This window comes from Ostrinia furnacalis, unplaced genomic scaffold, assembly GCF_004193835.3.
Source record: "Ostrinia furnacalis isolate ACB-3 unplaced genomic scaffold, ASM419383v2 OfSCF4384, whole genome shotgun sequence".
NCBI classification, from domain to species: Eukaryota; Metazoa; Arthropoda; class Insecta; order Lepidoptera; family Crambidae; genus Ostrinia; species Ostrinia furnacalis.
The window spans coordinates 182655-206489 of NW_021134623.1; the positions used below are offsets into that span (position 1 = coordinate 182655).

The 23835-nt window shown below is 37.0% G+C and overlaps 2 protein-coding genes across 4 annotated transcripts in view; one reads left to right on the forward strand and one right to left on the reverse strand.

Annotated features, from left to right (window-relative positions):
- Positions 1 to 639: 639 nt before the first annotated feature.
- On the reverse strand, positions 640 to 2140 carry LOC114359410 (protein FMC1 homolog). Of its 2 annotated transcripts, XM_028313809.1 has the most exons (3): positions 1999 to 2140; positions 1854 to 1917; positions 803 to 1221 (listed from the first exon to the last, which is right to left on the reverse strand). In XM_028313809.1, exon 3 carries the CDS (start codon positions 1210 to 1212, stop codon positions 886 to 888), a length of 327 nt encoding a protein of 108 aa, XP_028169610.1. In that variant the 5' UTR covers positions 1213 to 1221; positions 1854 to 1917; positions 1999 to 2140; the 3' UTR covers positions 803 to 885. The 2 variants fall into 2 exon arrangements, with proteins under 2 accessions (XP_028169608.1, XP_028169610.1); XM_028313807.1 differs by having other exon boundaries at positions 640 to 1917; positions 1999 to 2136.
- Positions 2141 to 4026: 1886 nt separating this feature from the next.
- The window catches only part of LOC114359406 (uncharacterized), a 98812-nt gene continuing 79003 nt past the window's right edge, over positions 4027 to 23835 (forward strand). The window contains exon 1 of one of the 2 annotated variants that reach the window (XM_028313798.1): positions 4027 to 4170. In XM_028313798.1, the coding sequence (XP_028169599.1) occupies positions 4042 to 4170 (129 nt within the window). In that variant the 5' untranslated portion in view covers positions 4027 to 4041. Of the gene's footprint in view, positions 4171 to 10467; positions 10632 to 23835 lie in introns of those variants that run through there. The other variant, XM_028313800.1, reaches the window with a different exon arrangement.

Sequence of the window (23835 nt, forward strand, 5' to 3'; positions counted from 1 at the left end):
AAAAGAGTTTAAAACTATTGTACACTCAACAGCACATCATCCCATACAATCTGTTGCAAAATAAGACTTAATACATTGAAATAAGATGCCACAGTATGAATATGAAGATTGATGTGCTGTCATCTGTACAAGATTTCAAATATTGAAATTTTAATTAAATTGATATGACTCATATTTGGGGAATCATGAGTAGAGTCTTATTTTAAAAAGAATGCCAACGATTTCAAAGTCACCCTGTATAATGCAGTTCAGTCAGATTACGCAGCAAGTAAACTAATTGAATTTTCGCCATTCAATGTCATACGATGGCAACCGAAATCGCCCGAATTAATTTGCCCCTTAGACGAGTGGCAAAATCTGACATTCTATTCGAACGAATTTGATTTTCGAAAAGTGTGACTTGTCTAGTCTACTAGACCCACTGATCGCGTTCGAAGCACCTGTGCGGCGCTAAACTCGTTACGACATGCAACATGACAATGGGACAACTATCCGGCCGCCGGATATCCGGCTATCCGGCCTAGCAGCTCGCCGGATATCCGGTATCCGGTATCCGGCCAAACAACTATCCGTTTCATCTCTAATCTGTAGTACCATTAATCAGAAAAAACTAGTTTAATATGTTAATGTTCCATTAACAAAATCAATTATAATTGCTAGAAAAATCAGTTTTGCAACTTATATTATTGGTGGAACAAAAGGTAAATAATATTATGCTCAGTTTCACTGGGTCTTTTTACAACCCTGTATTGTTAATTAAAAAACTTGTTTTATTTTATTATTGTGTTTTATTTATAACAACAAAACAAAGGCTTTGTACTACATAATATTTAGAGATAGCTATTTACAATAACTATATGTAATATTCTATTAAATTAAAATTATCTACGGTTTCGGGTCATGGGGTAACTTGAATCCAACCATCTTGGCCGTTTCCTCTACGGACCTTTCCCCTTTACCTTTGAATTCCACGTTGATCTCTTTATACATTCTAGAATTATGTAAATAGTTGAAGTAGGTTTTGGCTTTATAGTGCATTTCTTCCGCTGCCTTACAGAGTTGTTGATCGGTAGTCTGGTATTTACGGTACTGGCTAAATATGTACTGTACCATCTGGTTCTCGGCCAGTCTCTTCGTTGAACTCTGCTTTCGTAGTTCTGACAGTAGTTGCCTCAAGGTCACTAGTGCAGGCTTTGTAGTAATCGATGCCATGATTCAGACCTTCAAACAAATCAAATGTTCAGCTTTTCTACCATCAGCGACGTAATAAATTCTTCTGTGTTATTGTAATGAGGTTTGCTGCCTTTTTGCCAAAATTCTGCAGGGATTGTCACTAATTTCTCTTTAGGGAAATAGTGGATAGATGTATCGTTAAAGACATTTGATAGGGTATAGTTGTTTTGCAACACAATTTCGCTTGTAAATGGGTATATTTTATGTAAGTATGGGACAGTCTCTAATAATAACCGACTAGGATTATTTTCAATCAGAGAGCTAAAACTGTTGCATATTATCATGCAGTTTTGCAGCTTTAAATCCCAATTAGCCCATAAAAAGTTGTTTGTTAGCTGTTTAGGGCAGTGAGGTAGATAAGCTATGGTATAATCATTTTCAGAAATTATGTAATTTCCTTCATTATTTTCTGGTATAACTTCAAGCCCAAAATGTTGTAGTACTTCGCATTCAGTTTTGAAAAATATTGGATCATGTACTAGTACTCTCTTGGGCTTACAAAAGTCTCTCAGACACAGCAAAAATGCTAACTGATTTTTAGAAACATTACACGCATAAATGTGGCCAAGCCCCAGACAAATTATTTCTGCTACTGGTTTATCAAGTACTACTGTACTTACAGACTTAATTGCGTCTTCAAAATATTCTGAGCCTTTCATACAATCCACAGCAACTTCTATTTGCCTGAAAAATAACAAAATTTACTGAAATTATAACCTCAAAGGGAAAGAACCGTACATGTATTTATTAAAGAGCAAAACTTACTTTATCAATTTCTCTTTATTTATATTGTAAAGTTTTTCATCATCTAATGATTTATCTGGTAATTTTGAAGGTTTTTTGAATGAATGTTTTGATTTTACAATTTGAAATCCATCAGAATCCACTTCAAATTTTGACATTTTTTTCTGAAGTTTGAAGTTTCTTTTTTTTATTACATTAGGTGTTGCAGCTGTAAAAAAATATGGAACGATGGTAACGATACCGTTATACCATAATTACGATATTCGTAAAACTTGACCTAATTACGTTACGTAGCTTTGCCGTAGATAGATCAATTTTATTGAGCGTTAATCATGATCTCTACTAAAAAAAATTATCATCTCAGCAAATAAGAAAATAGTCATTGAAGAAGCGTAGAATGCTTTGTTGTACGCAAAGTGTAAATAATAATAAAGCTTTTCAAAAATTTAATACATCATTTCTATCTTTAATAATTATTATTAGGAATCTATTTAATTTTGCTTTAATTCCTTTACATTGATTTTACCATCAGATTCACAAAAATATTCTTTTGCGATATCACTTCTTTGCATTTTTGCTGATGATAATTTATCAGGCACTTTGACAAAGTTATTAAAGAAAGTCCCTACCCAGGTGCTTAGTCATGTGGGTTAGGCATAATTACTAATAAAAACCGATAACATAATAATAAAAATAATAGATTACTCCAGTCCAGGATTGTGAATAAACTTAATTTATTGTTGGTTGTAAATAACTAAAATAAGAAGACTGGTGGTGACCTAATAAAGATTTAGCAAGTTAATATCAAGATGCTTATTTATTTTCGTAACAGACTGTTATTGTCCCCTTCACAGTCATACATAATCGCTAAACCAGACTTCATCTATACTAATATTATAAAGCTGAAGAGTTTGTTTGTTTGTTTACTTGAACGCGCTAATCTCAGCAACGATTGAACGATTTGAAAAATTATTTCAGTGTTAGATAGCCCATTTATCGAGGAAGGCTATAGGCTATATACCATTACGCTACGAGTAATAGGTGCAGAGCAACAATAAAAAATTTTGCGAAAACGGATTTTCACGCGTACGAAGTCGCGGGCACAGGTAGTCATAAATGAATTTACAATTTTTGTTATTCTAAACATTTAGTGCAATAGGTAAGTTTGTACTTTTGAAATGGGACAATGCTATTAAGATAGGTTTAAGTAGATTTAAGTGTGTAAAATCGACACAGGCAATAGCATTTATAAGAGTTGGGCTAATCTTTTGTAAAACACGTAGTAATTAACACACTTGGAAGTGTTGGAAGTGAAGCACTACATCATAACAACATTAACATAAATCAGAATAGTTATGTAGTTTCTAATTAATTCGTGCTAATGACTTTCATGGGGATTCTCTGTTTATGTTTATTTGTAAAGCCGACCTCAATATGTGACATTCACCTATTTCCCACACAAACAACGTCCTTGATCGAGTATTTTAGGCTAGGGAAATTGTACTGACACACCGCGACGGCCGGCCCGGCGCATAACAAAACGCTTATTGTCCGTTTTGTATGGGACGACAATCAAAATCTACGTTCGTAGCATTCGAATCACTCCTGTATTGGTTCCAACATACCGTAACACGAATAAGGCGACAATAAAGTGTACCGAACAAATTATTAGTCTACCAAGTTCGAGCACGCAGGACGACGGTTTTCAACGCTCCCTTGGTGCAGCGTGAAAAGTTTTTTTGATATAAAATATTTTAAAACTTTTGTTTTGTGTTCTAGTTTGCTTTAGATGTTCTAAACGCATCTTTTAAACTTTCTAATTGTCTTATTAACGTTGCCGAATTTAGTGGTTCGTACTGTGATAACCGCCTTAGAGTAATCTATTCAGAGAGTTGTAATTAATTCGGTCCGCTTCGTTGCGATTTATATAATATTATAATGTGCATCTCTGTTCGAGATTTGTTTTTATGAAAGAATTTAGTTTTATCACGTCCGCGAGTGGCACCCATCGTGTTACAAGTGCAGTGCTGATGATATACATCGACGCGTGGATAGGTGCTTGAAATGGAACGTTACACAGTGAACCGCCGATCTAAGCGGAAGAACGAGGGATTTTTAACAAAATGGCGGAGGAAATACGTGGGGGGTATCCTGAAGAAACACACTTGGATCAGCAGCGGTTACGATTTGAACGTAAGTAGAGCACTTTCAGTTAAAACACTAACTTCACCAACAGCTAACACAGTAAATTAAATACTTAATTGTTTTAGTGCAGATAAATAAATTATAGCTTTAGGCACTAAAAGCAGTCATTATTCTAAGTTAAGAATAGCGAGGAGTGAGATGCGTCATTTTTAAACGTGACTGTATTGATAATTAAGTCCTCGCTTTTAATTCTATGGTCGAACAATGCCATACAATATCGCACACGTATTATACGTCAAGGTGGACATAAATGTATGGCTAATGTCCTTCGGAAGTATACAGTACTACAGTATAAGTGCCAATATAAATTGAAGAATCTTATCAACCTCAGACCACACACAGGCAGCCGATAGAGTTAATTAAAATATTTCAATTGCGGTGTACAATTATCGTGAAATAGAACAGATATTCATTCGTCATTTTAAGTGGCACTTAAGTGGTTCCTAAGTGGTTGTAGTAGGCCTTTCCCTATCGTATTTATGAACGTCAGACCACGACCCACGGAATTTATGGATTCGAATAGTAGCTAAGTAATAAATGTTACAACACAATCTTCAGGTATTATCACTAAAATCTAAAACCTAGGTAATGAAAATTCTTAATCTACTATTTTTTATCAATACAACACCGTATTGCATACACACGAGTAGATGTTCGAAGGAAAATTCGTTTTCAAACCTGTGTTTGTATTACCTTCCCTACCGTCGTAGAGTTTGAGCTGAGTTATGAACGTCGTTTCATAACGGTCCCATGTCTGTCATGCATTACAAAACGAGATAATGCACGTTATTATCATTAATTTGTCGCCAAGTTAGCTCATGAGAGCAGCTGATCTTTATCTTACCTTCACGCCTAAGTAATAGGTATAATTAAATCATAGGCAATTTGGTATTCCAAACGCAGTTTTATTTGTGTAAGCCTAACCTACACAAGTAAAAAAACTGCGTTTGGAATACCAACTGTAGGTAGGTACTACTACTTTTTTATAACTTGCCTATGATTTAATCCTTCAAGCTCCGCGAATCTAGACACAATAGATAATCAATTGTTATGACATTAATTAATGCCGTCTGGGACTCACTCGGTTAATACTGCTGTTAATACATACATATACCTTAATTTCTTCGATACAATTATCATTCATCTGACGACCTCATACTATTAACATAGCATTATTTTACGACTGACTTCTTTCCGAGAAACCCATGATTTTCAGCTATGAATCCTAAGCTTCATCACAGCTTGACAACGAGTAGAGAAAACCACTGTAGAAGATGCTTTATTTGAATAAGAGTCAGAAGTATTGTCATGCTCACACTAAGGGTCTCTACAATTACGTCCATCATTATAGCAGTCTGTTATTTGCGTTACTTATTATACTTACTCAACCAAACAGTAGGCCGCATCAATACCAATACCCATTAGCATTAAAATGTCAAAGGTGTGTGAGAAGCGGTTCACCCTGAACTATGCAGTTTCTTTGAAGATCACGTTAGTGATAGTTGATGCGAGTTTAGTGGACGATATTTGTGAGGTTACAGTAAAGTCTAGAATCTAGATCCACCCCCTTCCAACACCAGGGAACAAAGATGCAGGTTTAGGGTGCATCTCATGAGATGCAGTTAACATCAGGTGTGATTGCAGTCAGATAGCCCTGCTTTGTTCTGCATACATAAGTTAAGTAGTCCACTTTTGGCATACCTAGCCCTTCTTCGTTTTCTTCTAAGTCGTTCTACCCCTTGCCGTTACTATCTTACGGGGTAAGGGTTAATCTATACCCGTTCATCTTCCCACACATGTTAAATAAGAAATTGTTAGCTTCTTATTACTAAGAAATAGAGGTACCAACCAAATATTCGCGAAATACCTTGATGGACACTTGCTATACTTCTTATAAATATATATATATCAACACGTTATAAAATATTTGTAGTATCAAACGTATTATTAACATTATATTTTAAGTGTATTGAGTGAGTATTCTTTCCTAGGTACTTTCTCTTATCATTGTTATTTATGTGCAATTACCTACATTTCCTGTGTATTCGGGTCGCATTATCACATTAAACCTGTCATGTTGTGTATCGTATGAATAAAAGAACGCAGCCCTACTTATTTTGTTTCAAGTCGGTCACGCTCTTACATCAAGAACGATAGGTAAATCATTATGCTATCACTAATATGATTTACAGCTATTATTGAAAACTCGACCATCCCTTGATAAAGTGTACGTAGACATCTCCTCCTAGAGCATAGTTAAGGTAGGGTATTCGTTTCCGACGGCGGAGGGGTCAGAGGAGGCGACAATATGATCGCCTCCAGTTTCCTCTCCTCGGTGATGGCCAGCGGGCCGGGGGCGTGGGGGCGCCCCCGCCTGCACTGCACAGGTCACCACCACCGTCGGACGGGAACAGCTGTGTGCTTCCAGCTGTTCCTGTCGCCCCCCGTCCTGGGGGGCTTGTAGGGCCCGCCATGTAGGCGGGCAATCGCCGGGAGGGGCTGTGGTAGAGAAGGCTTTGTCCGGAAACCCACAGTCTCCTCCCACTTATGGCGAAGTGACGGAGCACCGGGGTCTTTTTAGTGGGTATGCCTCGTCCTTCTGACGTGGTGAGCCCCACATAACCTACCCTGTCCCCGCAGGGTAGGTATGCGATGCAACGCATTTTTTCCCCGTAAAAAAAAAAAAAAAGGGTATTCGTTTCAGCCAAAAGACGTCCACTGCTGACAAAGGTCACTCTCAAGGATTTCCACGATGACTGCATCCAAGTGCTTCACCTTCACCAGATCGTCGGTCCAGTGGGAGGTCTGCCCACATTTCGTCTTCCAGGTCGTGGTCACTCGAGGAATTTTCTGCCCCAACGGTTTTGGTAGGTTGTACTTAAACATAATCACTTTCACCACACTAATTAAGTATTCCATTGAATCTTCGTGGCGTGACAAACACTTCCTTACATGGCTGGTTTTTGATAGGTGTCTGCTTACTCATTGCCGATTTTGCATACAAGTTTGCGATATAAAAACAATTTTCTATTAATTGTAACATGACTAAACTCACGTGATAGAAACTGTGTTCGATTAATAGGTAGGTACAAGCATTAAAAATACAGTAGAATCTTGATAACTCGAACCTTGTTAAGTCGTAATCCTCAGTAAATCGAAAAGATATGCTATTCCCTTCCGCCGAACCCCGAACGACGCAGTAACTCGAATTTTTTAGACTCAGTAACTCGAACAATAAGTTATTTCCCTGTGAGGCATTACTCGTACATTTTAATACTCAGTAACTCGAACTGCAAATACCTACCTCAGTAAGTCGAAGTTCATAAAATACATATAATGATTTCTTACTCGGGATTCCCGGAGCTCACTTGTTAAGTCGAAAACTTGCTAGTTATCTCGATTTTTTTTTGGTTTCCCTTGACATTCGAGTTATCAAGATTCTACTGTATCAACAAAATGAAAATTTTAGAACTTGTAAACTTCGAGGCTGACAAAAGTGACTGTGTTTCTTCCACCACTTCTAAGCACCAGACAATGTTGTCCCGGAGTGGTGGTAGAGCAAATTATATTGGGACGTGTGTAAGTGCCCTGAAAGAGGCTACTGCATACCTTAAACAATGTTGACGTAGGCATTAGGAAAGATAAATTAAGCAACTCATATTTTATTGGACAAACCAATTGTAATGAAAAAAATTCTAGGCACTAAAGAAGGAAGGGAGCAGTCTCTAACAAAACATTATACGAATAGCTAACATGATGTACATTACCCTTCTTTCCTGCGGTCGGTTAAAAAGTACAGATTTGTTTTGTCCGCAATCATCAGCACACGGGAATGGTAGACAACTGTCTTTTAAACATGTAATAAAGTGGAATGCATTACCAGGGAAAGGCGTTTACCGTAACAGTGCAAACGGTTGACCCGAGCGAATGGATCGCCATGACACAAACGCAGCTTCCCAACTTTAGTATGGCCGACCCCCGGACACAGGCATATTTTTTTTTTCTTTTTTTATCCAAACGAAGAAGCTCTTGGCCTGTATCTCACCTGATGGTTAGTAATGATCAGGCCAAAGGTGGAAGCGACCTCTGCATCTGAAGCAGGTGGTCTTACCACTACTAGACCACAGAAGCGGTTCTTCTTCCAAGTAAACATCTGCCATCTTTTAAGTATTTAGGTTCGTAGACATTTGCTAGAAAGTAGCTTTTTCAAAGAAAACAATTGCATGAGCAAACCGAAAACCAATAGAGAAAAATAAAAATCGACTATTGTGGTGAGTTCACTCGTGATACAAGCATATTTAGCTTAGTACGAGGGGCTAACGCATTATGTATTAAATACCTACAATGTTCCTTCTCAAACCCCTTCCTATAATTCTATCGATCCCTCTCCCTCCACTCATCCCACCAAGCTAAGAAGGACAATTGAGGTACAAATAGAGCCGAATTTATCGAATTCATTTCATGTTGTGACAAAAAGATACTTGTACATAAAAGGCAAAAGCGTTGATCGACAATTCGATATCATCACAACTTGCAGGGTAGGCTACCGCAACCACAGTTTGGGAACCACTGCCCCAAACCAATACGGGTAACCGCGTTCAAAACCGCATTGTTGCAAATATTCTCACGAAACTCAAGCCAAGTTGGTATTCTAGATCGATTCCGTTCTAGTAAATTAACGAACTAATAAGGAACTCGTAGTACATACTAATATCTGTTTTTTTATCACAACTGTGACATTATTTACCAAAATTATTAAACTACTGTCGCCATTAAATTGAAGTTAATTTTGTACCTTAAGTAGGTAAGTAGGTAGCTGGCTACTATAGAAGAAAATTAGTAACTGTAACACAAAGCTATTATTTTCACTTTCAGTTACAAAGGAAAAAGGTTAATTTGCACGTACTTAGCAGTAAAGTCATTATTAATCATCATTATGTATGTCAGTAAAATGCTTTACAAGGAGTTTGAATTTTCCATTTTTTTACTTTACTCTAATGAAGTTTAGGCTACCACTACAATGCTCAATTGCAGCACCTTTAATCGTATCTATAACTATAACTTTAACCGATGTTTTTGTATGGAGTTTGACAGACTTTTGACGTTTGTTAAATGGATGAATGAATGGTGCAACCCAGCCTTAGAATTTTATTTTGACGAACATTCGTGATCAATACATAATACTATGTTCTTTCTTAGTAAAGTTTTAGCTCTACATTGTTGGACAGACTATTACCGGTTTATTTAACTATGTAGATAAGTATCTTTTAGTCCATCTACTGCAAGTTTGCAACTTATTCAACCGACGGCATTACCTGATAAGTTATGTAAGTAAATAAAAAGCTAATGTTTATACATAACTTACATGTTACGTGAAATATAAAAGTTATGTTTTCTCTATTGTAATTTATGGGTTCGATACTTACAGTAATAATGCACGAAGACTCTTCATTTTCCCCATAAGCCCCACGTCATCTTTGTTTTGTACGGACAGAGTTTTTATGCCTTCGTTACCTTATTATAATGCTTCATAATTATACCTAGCAAAGTTATGATTGTAATCTACCCACATAATTAGGACGTTTATAATGATGCCGCATCTCATTTTTTAACTATCTTAGGTTAGCTCCCAAGATATTTTCCCAGCATTCCTTATCAGAATTCCCGGGTCGGAAACTACATCAATTAGCAATCCTGTACAGCAACGTTAAAAATACATGTTTATACACGCACACTAACTAAGGACAGGTAAATCTAGTACGTATCAAGTTGTCTGAGTGTCTGAGATTAGATCTAACCGCTTGGGTGTATTGCATCGTTACTGCAAACTTATCTTAAACCAATATCCAGCACTTCTATCAGGAGAATTTAAACTCTACAGCTCTAGAAATAACGGCCTCCAAATACGAAAATAAACTGACTAATAACGCTATTGCGACAGCCAGTCCTACGTCGAAGTCAACGTTTCATACTTATAAACATTATAGTTGTTGTGTTGCTTAGTTGCAGACACAGTGTTAGAAGGGAAAGGTCTGTGCGCGAATCATATACCTAGTATGTTTTGTACTAAACGCCTTAAAGTATAGTGCAGCGTGTATTAACCGGTCAAAGATATTAATGTGAGTTCAAGTATTGCTGCAATCATGAACATAATATATTATTGTCAGTGTGTGTGTCAAAAGATTGCATTTCGCGCCAAAATCAGTGTCAGATTTGAATAAAAAAGAAGTTAAAAGTTTGCGACCAGTGCAGTGGCATTGGTTCGGAAATAAACAAAAAAGTTCAGTGTCGTTGCAACAGTCGTTTATAAAAAGTTTGGTTAGATCTCTTTGGTGGCCATAGCGGATTGGTTGACATTTGGTTTTTTAAACAAAGGAGGTTCAAGCAAAGGTGTCGCTATGCCCCAGATTTTCTTCAAAAAAGTGATGGTGGTGCAGGAACGAACCGAGGTGAGTTACTTTCACTTTTCGCGGTGCGCGTAACGCTCCTTGCGGGGTACCTGCTTTATAGGTGGAACTTTGTGGAAAATGGGTTTTTTTACATGATAATTTCACAGAACAATAAAAGAAGTGCATAAAGTGTATTTTCATATCGCTATGTCGATGAAACATGTTGTTCTCGTAACAAGATAGTAACTGAAATGTACCATGTTTTATGCAAATAAATAATTTGAATTTAAAAAAAATATTGTGCATCCTTGCTTTGCCTAATTAATCGTTTAAATCACAAGTTTAAATCCATTTTCAAAGTCTTGCTTCAGTCAAATGAAAATGAAATCGTTCTTGATTAAAATAACTCAGCGTATTTCAGTGTATTGTAATGAAGTCATTACCAAGGTTTCGTTTAATTATTTTAATTAATTAGCAAGTAAATCAGACGGTGAAGTAACTTTGTAGGTTTGTATGATAACACTTGAAGAACTTTTGTTCATTATTTCATTTCAAAGTTCAATACGCAATCTAGAAGTTTAATTAAACTATCAATATGACAATCTAATTACGATTGGAACATGTTTCTATTCTATTAAACACGACATACTATGTGAAGTTTGTTGCAAAATGTTGCCGACCTCGTAATATATCTCTTATTTGTATGTCTTATCTAGTTAGAATAATCTTATGGATCTGTATGCATTAATAGTTAGTTTTAAATCGTATTGACAGTCTAGTTACAACGTACAAGTATCTTGTTGGCCCTTGGCATCAATAAGTGTTGGGAATGGAAGTAATGGAACCGAGTTAAACATTCTCTAACATAATCAACGAATAAACCGCCTTAATTTCTAAACATAACGCTTTATTTTAAATAGTCAGCAATATTAAAATAAGGATCGAGAGTGACAATGATGATAATTTATAGAAGAAAATGTAGAGCAAAGATGGTTTGCCGACGTAAGCATAGTCTACTACACTATGCATTCGTCGGCAAACCATCTTGTAGGTACAAGAGATTTTTTCATATCAGAAAATACATTTTTGTTTTAAAATCAAACGCATCAGAAATACATCAGATTCTTTGCCATCTTTACTCTGTGATGTTTAGCCAGATATTTTATATTATCGTTCATTCAAAACTTGGTGACTCTACATTTATGTATTATATTGCACTAATCACAATTTACAACCACATAGCTTGAGTATCCTTCTTACGGCGACGTGCTCGTCTGTACTGTACATAATTATGTCTCCAAACACGATATCCGATGCCCATATACCTACTATATCGCCCAATCCAATGATTCGAGTACATACTACACACATTGTTTAAAGGTCATTTTCCGGGTCATGTCCCAATTACTCCACGCCATAGCATTCACCCAGTTCTTTGACATGTACAATCGAAGATCAACAAGAGAATAGTCAATAACACGTAGGACAGCGGTTCCGAGCTGGAACCGTCGGATCCAGACCGTAACGGCCCCGTTGTGTAACGCTGGACCATCAACAACGCCATGTTAGAACGATTCTTTTATGTTTTTACCTACTTTTAAAAGACTGGTCAGTAATTAACGCCCGTAATCACAAACATTACTATGAGGTCTCACAGTGCGCGTGGACGCACAGGGTGACACATGAACCAATCAGAGCTCTATTCAGCGCTGTGGTTCCATTTGCAGTTTCACTTAAGCAGGCATCGTGTGTGAATACGAGCATATCATTATGTGACCGGATTGAGATAAAAGTAGTTACAATAAGTAATCCAATTTCGAATTGAAATCTGGAAACTGAATAACTGACACTTGAAGTGAGATCTAAAAAAGTCTGGGCAGTAGCCTACTTCATTAATTTGTCCCTAAGTTTATCCCTTCTAAACGGCCCATACCAAGGCAAGGATCGGTGCGAACTTAGAAAGTGAAATAACTCTATTGAGCAATGCATTAGGATAAAATATTGTTGTTGGAGTCAAACCCCTTGTTTCAGACTCATCATCAAACCTACTTATTTTGGACAATAAGGACCAACTTTTATAGTCCTAACTAGACTACAACAACTTAAATAAGTAGTTAGGGAACTACTTATCTTTGCATTTTACCGAGAAGTAAGTACATATACAAAAGGTATTCACTTTCCATGCATCTGACATCATCTCCGAGCACACCACAATGGCCGCTGTCCGACTATTTATCATGTCAGCTATCAAAAGACGTCTTCAGAACGTCTCCATAAATACCTCTGGAGTAGGGATGGCGGCTTGTGCCAAACACTATCGATTTCCGATCGAGTACTTAGAAAGAAAACTAATCAAAATGAATCGATCAATTAAAGGGTCTGAAGAAGTACAAAAAATACAAAATTGTTTATTCAGAATCAGGTTTCAATTTAATCAGGGTTTCGATTGGGGTTTTCTGTCTTGTCTGATGGAAAAAGCGATTTTTTTCCCAATAAAATTATTATATTCACATGGTTATACAATACTTACCCTGGGTTGCACCATCTCACTTTTACAAACGTCAAAAGCCTGTCAAGCTAAATACAATTACATCGGTTATTAAAGTTAAGTTGATGCTCTAGTGCAAGAAGATCAGATAAATACTATATTTAGATGCCTCTTTCGATTATATCAATAGGTAGGACTTTGCGATTCGATTTTTTGCCGTTTTTGCTAAGCCTTTTTTGTAATCGACCACTTTTGCGATTTGTTAGTTTGTTTGCGACTGGTTTGCGGTTTTAAAGTGCATTTTGACTAGACCCACTGAGATCTATTCAGTGTCGCCTAGTTCGTTTAGGATCGAATACAAATCGTTTCTTCAACAACATCGCCATCTCTACACTAGCGTAAGTGTTATCACTCTCACTTTGGTTGACCTTACAAGACAGTTAGATAAATGGACCACCAACAGATCAGCGGATGCGACTGTGCCATTGTCATCTCGTTATGGTAGATTGGGTTTTATTTCGATGCCGATTACGTGTTGGTTATCGTTGATTGCGCTCTTTAGGTGCCTATTACGAAATCAAATTCCTCTCAGAGCCATCATTGCTGATTATACTTATTTCGCTGATTGGCTGTTAGGTGGGTGTCTTTTTTCTCTAATTTCAAAAGGGAACCATAAGAAAAACAGAGTCTTAATAGTAAATAAGTAATAGGTTCATATCATAGTTATTTAAGTTTTAGCGTTTAGCCCGGCAAGCGGAAGGTCGTGGGTTCAATTCCGGCCTTAGGCAGTTCGATTTTTTTAAATTATTTATAAGGATCATATCATTAATTATTATAGATCAGTTTTTAAAGGATAACAATACCTTACATCGACACAATCATGATTTAGGCATTTAGAAATTCCCATCCTCAATTAATCTCTGGAATATGTGATCTAATGTAAGATAACAGTTCTATTATCCTGTATCTATTTGAAGAACAGACACTTGGCAGTGAACTTCGAGAAATTCCGGGAGACAAGCGAAGCGAAAACAAAAACGAAAGCGCCTTCCTAAAAAGAAAACGAGTGTGATTAATGATACTGCTAAAGAAGCATCTGTATTAAGCAACCTAAATAAGTAAATACTTACGATTGTAGTCCTAAATGTTGTTTGTATAAAGTTGGAATTGTTAATTAAGGAGTGGGAAGGATAGCGCCATCATGACGTCATCCGGCGTCAAATGTGGGTGCGTATGCGCCGGTGCGTCACGCGTCACTTGTCTTCATGATCGATTGTTGTTTATTGATCCTTTTGCAGTTGCTGTCCCAGAATAGTTTGTTACCAAGGATGTGATAGTGGATAATTTAGGTATCAAGGAACAGAAAATAGCTTTAGTAAATAACGATTTGGTTGGGAAGCTGTTATTTGGCATACAATTATGATTATAGTTATTAAAGTGCTAAAGCTATTTTTAAGTTCAAAAACAACATGTTGGGCGCCATTCCTATTTTTAAGTTCAAACCCAAAACAAAGTTAGGAATTAAAAAGTTAGGATTAATTTTTTAAATTAAAGTTAGTAAATTATTATTTCAATCAATTAATTAAATGGGAGTAATGGAAAAAGATCCGTATTCAATTCAATTTTAAACTTCGAGATAAAAGTCAATAAAGAAAAACCTACGATGCTTCTGTAATATTAATTTATCTGGTTAGTAAATCCCAACTAATATTATAAATGCGAAAGTAACTCTGTCTGTCTGTCTGTCTGTCTGTCTGTCTGTCTGTCTGTCTGTCTGTCTGTCTGTCTGTTACGCTTTCCCGCTTAAACCTCGCAACCGATTTTGATGAAATTTGGCATAGAGATAGTTTGAGTCCCGGGAAAGAACATAGGATAGTTTTTATCCCGGTTTTTGAAACAGGGACGCGCGCGATAAAGTTTTTCTGTGACAGACAAAATTCCACGCGGGCGAAGCCGCGGGCGGAAAGCTAGTAATTATCATAATTTACTTCAATCCCATTTCAATTATTTTATTATTTTTTAGTAACATGAATCGAAACTTAGATTATGTCAACGTGAAATTGTGAACTCCGTCAGTTTATAATATAACGCGTGAGATTGTAAACTAACAGTGGGTTAGGTTAGGTTAGATTGTAATCTAACTACGTCAGATTGTAATCTAACTACGTCAGATTATAATCTGACGGAATTCACAATATTACGATGACAGATACATTATTGTCTACAGAAAGTGAAAATACGGAAAGTACATAAAGCTTTAAATTCAAGTCATGTATGAACTTAACCTCAAGCTGTTAGCTGTTGTGCTTAACTTAATATGTAGTTAGATAACAGCTTGTCAGTATCCTAGTGATTAACTAAAGATGCGCTTAGCAGTAATTATGTGTTGGTGTGCCCGTGGGTGTTTGAGGACGATAGGGGGCGTGCAAGGTGCGTCATGTCATTCAGACAATAGCACATCAAGTATAACATTGTAGTATCTTGTGTTTTTGTATTAAGTGCCATTTTGCAAAGGAAAATTCAAGGCTGATGTACTGTTGAAGTGGCATTTACAATGACGGGTGTATTTGAAAATTGATGGGTTAGTTGGATGACCTTTGGAAAATAACATTTTTTGAGTTTATGTTGAGAGCTAGTTATGGTTGACGATATTGAAATTCTTTCGATAGAGAATAGCTAGATTCATAGACTAGAGACAAATGTGTCGTAATTAGGTAGGTAATTACTAATTATTATTAACTTACATTTTAGTTCATTCAAATTCATTAGTACAAGGACAAACATTGGGAAGGAACTGGTACCTATAATACAGGCTCGGCCTAGTTTAGGTACTAGTACATTGTGTACCACTTAATGTCACCTAAAAAAAAGTCCCTAGTTTTAGTGGTCAATGCTGGCCGTCGGCACCGACACATGCCATTATGACCCGTTCAGCACTACTATTACAAAAAAAAAAAAAAAAAAAAATTCAGGCAAATGACGTCCACTGTTGGACAAAGGCCCGTTAGGATTTCCACAAGGAACGGTTATGCGCTGCCCGCATTCAGGCATTAACTTGCCGCAACCAACCTTTCCTTCGGCTTGGTTGTGACGTAGCGTGGGCAGGCCTCCCACTAGGTGGACGGACGATATGGTGAAGGTCGCGGGAGGTGCCTGGATGCGAGAGGCTTAGGACCGGTCTTTGTGGAAATCCTTGGGGGAGGCCTTTGTCCAGCAATGGACGTCTTTCGGCTGAAACGAACGAACGAACGAACGAACCAATCTTCACCAGATCGTTGGTCCAACTATTGGGATCTCAGATTTTACATAACATTTTTATTTTTGTAATGATTCACGTATAAATTGTTTATAAAACACATTATTTGCGAGTATAAAATTAACATCACATTTACCCGTGAAAGTAAAGTACCTAATAAACACATCATAATATTGTCAATACCCAAGCAAAGTGTGCAACATTTTTGCCACATCATTCTCGACCTAAGTGACCATTGAAATAAGGTCTTTATTAAATAACATGATGACAGGTATCACAGCGGTCGAAAGGTTGTGAGAAAGGTGGCGGATTATGCAACTTTGTTTGGCCTAAGTCATAAGAAAAAGCGAATGATAGATTTTTTTAAATGATAGAAGAATTTCGCAAACTTTTACCTACTATAGGTACACACACCTAAACTCTCTCTTAAACGGGAGAGAGTGTTATTGTCTTGAAAATACTCGTGGTTACGTAAAAAATTAAAAGCAGCAATACTATGACGCCTTTTGATTAGGATATTAATCCGATTTTAATGAAATAAGAGATTTTCATGGTAACAAAAACCGGATGAGGCGATATGGATAGGCAGGATCCATCATTCTGATGTTTAAGTTTGATGCAAAATTCTCAAAGCCGCTCACTGACAATATATGGGGGGCTTATGTTCAGAGATGGACTTCTGATAATGTTGACAGATAACGATGATCCCATTTTTTTTTTTTATTTGTGGCAACCAAACCTCTCTAGGAGGTTTATTTCTGCCAATGTCGAGTGAAAAATATTGACATAGTTATCAATAGAACGTGGGTGTTTCAGTTCTATTGATTTTTCATGGATTCCGTGGAGTTAAGTATGCCCGTAAGCAGGTTTCGAGACGCCACCGGGTCCAAAGCGGGTTGTTCATACGACAACCCACTCGACACTCGATGCGCGCTCAAATTCGAAGTATTTCAATGTTTTTTATAATTTATCACTTCACTGCACTTTAGAACACAAAGTAACACCAAATTTGTACACTAAAGTCCATCCCAACTAATCCCAACTAATATTATAAATGCGAAAGTAACTCTGTCTGTCTGTCTGTCTGTCTGTNCTTGTAGGTGGACGTCCTACGCTGCGCTTTCCGGTACGTGGCCTCCACTCTAGAACCTTGCTGCCCCATCGGCCGTCAGTTCTGCGTACTATACTTAGTTTATTTATTTTATTATTTATTTTGCGCGTTAATAAATGCCCAATAACTGGATTATTTTATAGGGTTCCCGTACTATTGCCCGGTTCGACTACAACGCATTATACCAATACTGGGAATCCGAGACGGAATACGGTCGGTGGCTGTGGATGTTTGAAATCATTTCTAGAGGAAGAACTTTGTTTTGCGTCGCCGTGGAAACTGTAGTTTTTCCAAGAAGAAAATCAAAGGGAACTGACACAAACTAAAATTAAAAGTTACGCAATGTGTAACAAGATTTTTAATAAAACACCTGCTTGCATGAAAGAGCTTCCTTACACTAGTTTTAAGTCGACATTTCGAAAATGGCTTATAAAAAATGTCTTCTATATAATACAATTTACGAATTCCTGAATAATCAATCTATAATGTAATGTAATTTAAATATAGTATGATTATCGCGCAATTTGTCGCTTTGACGTTTCTGTTTTTTAAAATCGTAGGTGTAACCACGGTAATACTACCGTGGTGTAACAAAGCCTAGATAAATAGTAAGTAGGATCTGTTAAAAAGGTTTTACTTAATCTATACAGCGTGTATCTGACGGCGTGTAAAAAAATTAAAGAGGGAATGCACAGCGTTGAATAGAGCTCTGTGATTGGTTCGTATGTCACCCTGTGCGTCCAATAATGTTTGTGAATACGGGCGTATGTCATTTTAATACGCGGTCGCTAGCGAAGACATTTGATGTAAACTCGCACTAAGACCCCAGATTCAAAACTTTACGGTGAGACACGTGTCTCAAGGCTCAAGGTCACCCAAAGGGCGATGGAGCGGGCTATGCTCGGAGTTTCCCTGCGTGATCGAATCAGAAATGAGGAGATCCGCAGGAGAACCAAAGCGACCGACATAGCTCGCAGAATTGCTAAAATCAAGTGGCAGTGGGCGGGGCACATAGCTCGTAGAGACGATGGCCGTTGGGGCAGGAAAGTTCTCGAGTGGCGACCACGGGCTGGAAGACGTAGCGTGGGCAGGCCTCCTACTAGGTGGACCGACGATCTGGTGAAGGTCGCGGGAAGAGCCTGGATGCGGGCAGCACAGGACCGTTCATTGTGGAAAACCTTGGGGGAGGCCTTTGTCCAGCAGTGGACGTCATTTGGCTGAAAACGAGACACGTGTACAAATATGATTTAGAAGTGATAGTGAAAAGAGGTGTATTAGTAGGGCCTACATTCAGCCTGTAAGCCTAAGCAGTATGAATGGGCGCCGATGAAAGCACACGATCATTAGAAGCACAGCTTACTTACCGTGACTGGGCGCGTATTCTCGCATCGCTCGCTAATGCCTTTATTTATTTATTTATTTATTTACTAGCCTTCATTATCATCATCATCATTTCAGCCATAGGACGTCCACTGCTGTATGTTCAGCAGTGCCTCCCCCAATGATTTCCACAATGGCCGGTTGGTGGGCTCCCTGCATCCATCGCCTTCCCGCTAACTTTATGAGGTCGTCGGTCCACCTTGTCCAACGCTGTGCTTTCCAGTGCGTGGCCTCCACTCCAGAACTTTGCTGCCCCATCGGCCGTCAGTTCTGCATACTTATGCCCTGCCCATAGCCACTTCAGCTTGCTCCGTTGGGCTATGTCAGCGATTATTAGCGCACCACCTCTCGTTGTGAAAATCCTTAGGGGATTTAAAATTACAAAATTATCATCTTTTTTTTTTTATTGGCAACTAAACCTCTCTTGGAGGTTTATTTCTGCCAATGTCGAGTGAAAAATAATTGACATAGTTATCAATAGAACAGAACAGAATAGACAACCCACTCGATGCGCGCTCAAATTCGAAGTATTTCAATGTTTTTTATAATTTATCACTTCACTGCACTTTAGAACACAAAATAACACCAAATTTGTAGGTACACTAAAGTCCATCCCAACTAATCCCAACTAATATTATAAATGCGAAAGTAACTCTGTCTGTCTGTCTGTCTGTCTGTCTGTCTGTCTGTCTGTCTGTCTGTCTGTCTGTCTGTCTGTTACGCTTTCCCGCTTAAACCTCGCAACCGATTTTGATGAAATTTGGCATAGAGATAGTTTGAGTCCCGGGAAAGAACATAGGATAGTTTTTATCCCGGTTTTTGAAACAGGGACGCGCGCGATAAAGTTTTTCTGTGACAGACAAAATTCCATCTGTCTGTCTGTCTGTCTGTCTGTCTGTCTGTCTGTCTGTCTGTTACGCTTTCCCGCTTAAACCTCGCAACCGATTTTGATGAAATTTGGCATAGAGATAGTTTGAGTCCCGGGAAAGAACATAGGATAGTTTTTATCCCGGTTTTTGAAACAGGGACGCGCGCGATAAAGTTTTTCTGTGACAGACAAAATTCCACGCGGGCGAAGCCGCGGGCGGAAAGCTAGTTAAATAATAAATTGAAACCATTAAAACAGATCGACCATGCTTCCCGTTCAACTACCCTCCACGGAATATCCCATCATTTGCAAGAAACGCTAAATAGTCTCTCTTTGTTGGTCCATATAAACTTAGGTACATACAACAACGATACAATCAATATTAAATTATTAAAGTAAGTATCTTTTTCTCGTGACTTGGAAGTTGGACCACACATTATAATAAGGTCGCATATTATCACGTACAGTTATGACAACGCGAGTTTTCTCTTTTTACTAAACAGCTTTTTGTCACTTAACCACTATAATTTAGATTCTTAGACAGATAACTATGGGTAATAGGTGTTAGAGGCAAGTTCACTGGCTACAATATTATGTGGTATAGAAACCTATAATTTGTGTTTGTATATTGTCATTAGTTGTTAATATAGAGTCAGACAGACATAGCTGCTAATAGGTTTACAAACTTTAAACATTTCGCACTGGTATTGTTTCTTCTTTTGTTTTCAATTAAACTGGCAGGTATTTATTATTCATGTTGTTTTTTTTCTCAATTCCAAATAAGGTTTCAAACAAAGACGTCGCGATGTCTCTACACGTAACTTATTTTCGTAGCTATCTTCTTCCCATCGTGTAGACAACAAACCTGCACAGTGTCAGCCCAAAACTCCGCTACAAAAGGCTATCTTAATATTAAGTTAATTAATTAATAAAAAGAGTGAAAATAAATGAAAAACAATATTAAAGGTTTAGTTATATTATTTTTAAAAGGAACATTTTATAATTAACATCTTTTCGCCAATTCTTACTTAATACCTTGGTATATGGAATTCTTCATATGTCACAGTCATGGTAGCAATGATAACTGACTGATGAGTTATGACAACTTTAATGACTTTAAAACAATGGCAACGGCCGCAAAAAGTTCAATTTTCAATTATTCTTGTTTCATCTCAAACAATGGTGAAACTATGGTATTGGTTTAATTAATGATGTATGGTGATATAACACGAACCCAATGGGTGTCAGTGGTTTAGGTTTTATGGTGTCGAAACCATAAAATATTGTTTGAATATTTATGTCAATATTCGCGAGTTCAAAGGAAAGTTTCTTTTCAATACGTAAGACTTGTGCATTGCGCAATATGTTCGTCTTTAATTTTTAAACGGTGAACCATAAAAACTTAAGGCTGAGTTGCACCACCTAACTTTGACCGTAACTATAACGATAACCGGTGGTTTTTGTATGGGGTTTGACAAATTTTTTAGGTTTAATCAAAGTTAAAGTAAGATGGTGCAACCCAGCCTTAAAGTATGTAACAGTAAAAGGATTGGGAATTTGAGATCCACAGTGTAAAGGCGCAACGAGTCACCACGACTTCTTTTAACAATGAACCGTTTATTTGGTACAGAATCAAATTTAAAAAATAATGTCAAATAAATATCTTCTATTCCAAATGATATCTTACCTTACATTACAATAAAGATGCTCAACAAACTCGTGAATTACATTATGTAGAGTGTCATTACACTAACATTTTAATTACAGTTAAAACTATCATAGAGGCAGGCTATTCCCTCTCCTGTCTCTACACTGCTTAATACAGACAAATCGAGAAAATACCCGCTTTTAAAATACAAGAAACTTTGAAAAACGGTATTCTGACTTAACTCTAAGTATTAAAGATCAAAATTAAACAGCGTTTTTAAGTACTTTCCATCTGGTTTTACTTTTAAGGCGAGTTGAGTATGAATGAGGCATTGGAAAAATATGCGTGGACACTTTTACCAGCATCGAAAGTGCTTGCTCTGTTGGTGATGTTTTAAACTAATATTATACGTAATGTGGTAAATTATTACACAGGAAACATTACTTAGAAACTGAAAACTATTTAGTTTTAATCTGTTTATACGACAAATAGTTAAAGACCAAAACCAGTGTACAAAAGTTTCTAAACTAGAAAATAGTAGACAGGGACCTAACATGTGTTTTTACATCAAAGTTATAAATATATTTACAGCATTAAAAGCATGTAATAATACGCATGACTGATGCTTGTGACTTTATAACGTCACATTAAGACTGCACAGCTAACTATTTTCTCGTCTAATTGAATTCTAGGATCCCGTTGCGTATCGAACATTACCAGCTTTTTACAAGAACACATAGAACACATACTGGGAACAGATATGTATTGCGCTTCGGATGTAACAGTTGTATAACACGTTACATCGTAAAAACAATGGATTCCAATTCCAAGATTCTCATGCGCATAGAGTATGGGAAACGTTTGATATGGAAATTGTGGATTTCGATGGAAATCCTTACATCATCAATAACTGCCATACTCTGTCTTGTCAACTGTTACTGTATTTTATCTTTCTAAGAATCTTCGGAAGATTACACTCTATCCAAAGAAGTGACATGAAGCCAACTTGTTTTAACTTCTGTCATGAGAATTGACGACTGTGGTCAACTCTAGTGTACCTACTTACTACCAGTGGCCGTGTAGCAGTTTGGCTCAAACCCATCTTTTATTTTGTGTATGTCTGTATAATGCCACCTAAATTGCAGCTTGATAAAAATATCATAAATAATATTTTCAGAAAGGAAGTTGCATACGTTATAGAATAGTAAATTAGTTAGTTAACTGCTTCAAGGTCAGATCAACTATTTAGGCAAAATAATCACAAATGGATATCCGTTTTATGCCTAAATCTGTCACTAAGGTCAAGAATTGTAGCTTGGCAGCTTTCAAACGTTAACGGATGCCATAATGGACAAATAAGTATGATTGGCAGCTGATTGATTCGAGTTCACGTGTGACGTATGTTTTCCATCTGATTGCTTTACAGTCGACTGCATCTCAACCTACTACAAAATAACAAGTTCTTTTTTAACCCTAATTCGAAGGATATCAAGTATAAAATTCATTGCGATCATCTTGTGGGACGATTATTATTGCTGACTAAAGTAAAAACTGGAATTTAATTAATCTCGAAAGCGAAAATTTGATATGGAAAGAAGAAGCAGATGACGTCAGATATACAATTATGTAGTCATACATATCGGTTAACTGAAAGAAAGACGTGTGTTCTGAGTCTTATCGCGATTGTAAATATCACACGACCTTGTCTGGAATTAAATTGTAAAATTAAGAAAATTCCATGCCTTTTAAAATAAATGCGACTGCGTTTTGAAGCAGGTGACCGAGAAGGATATAATTATGCAAGAATTGGAGTGAACGTACCGTTCATTTAATAAACCATAACAGCTAGATTAGGCAAGAGACAGAAGTGTCGTTTCGTAATAAGAGCATAAACATTTCATGCAGTGAAACCAACGAAGGAACCAAGTGGGTATTTCTCATCGCTACGGTTCTCATCGTCACCTTCGTGGCAAATTTTATTTCTAACTTATTTCAACTTTTTGTAACCAAAAATTGTAGCGCTTGATGTAAAGATTGTATTCTCAGTAAATCAGTCAAATAGTGAGTCTCGTTTGGAAGCTTTAACGTTTTGAATTTTTTGATGCCACGAAAGTGATTCTGTACTTCATAGCAATAATTTTTTCAAACTTTACTACTGTAAATGACTCTTAAGTGTTTATAAAACACATATTTAGTCTTATTTTCATAGATAAATAGCAATAACATACTATAAATAGGTAACCTACTTAAAAACAAGACAAAATTTTACCGATAACGTCACCTACAAAGTTACAAGATTCTACGCAATTGGTTTTAAGGGTGACACTGGTGGCATTCTGAAATGAAAGAAAGAAAGAAAGAAAGAAACATTTATTGCCATGGACATCACAGAAGACAAAAGATGTAAATAATAGAAAAAAAGTAAATAAGACATAGGTGACATAAATTAAAACATACAATGAAAGTGAAAGTAAAACTGAGCAGTGCCACCCTGTCGCACAGCGATGTCCATC

Bases quoted from the DNA above. Each gene is read 5' to 3' on its own strand.
- LOC114359410 (XM_028313807.1), bottom strand. From the start codon at position 2,135: ATGTCAAAATTTGAAGTGGATTCTGATGGATTTCAAATTGTAAAATCA. The intron at 1,918-1,998 runs GTAAGTTTTGCT...GTTATTTTTCAG, and splicing joins AATAAAGAGAAATTGATAAA to GCAAATAGAAGTTGCTGTGG.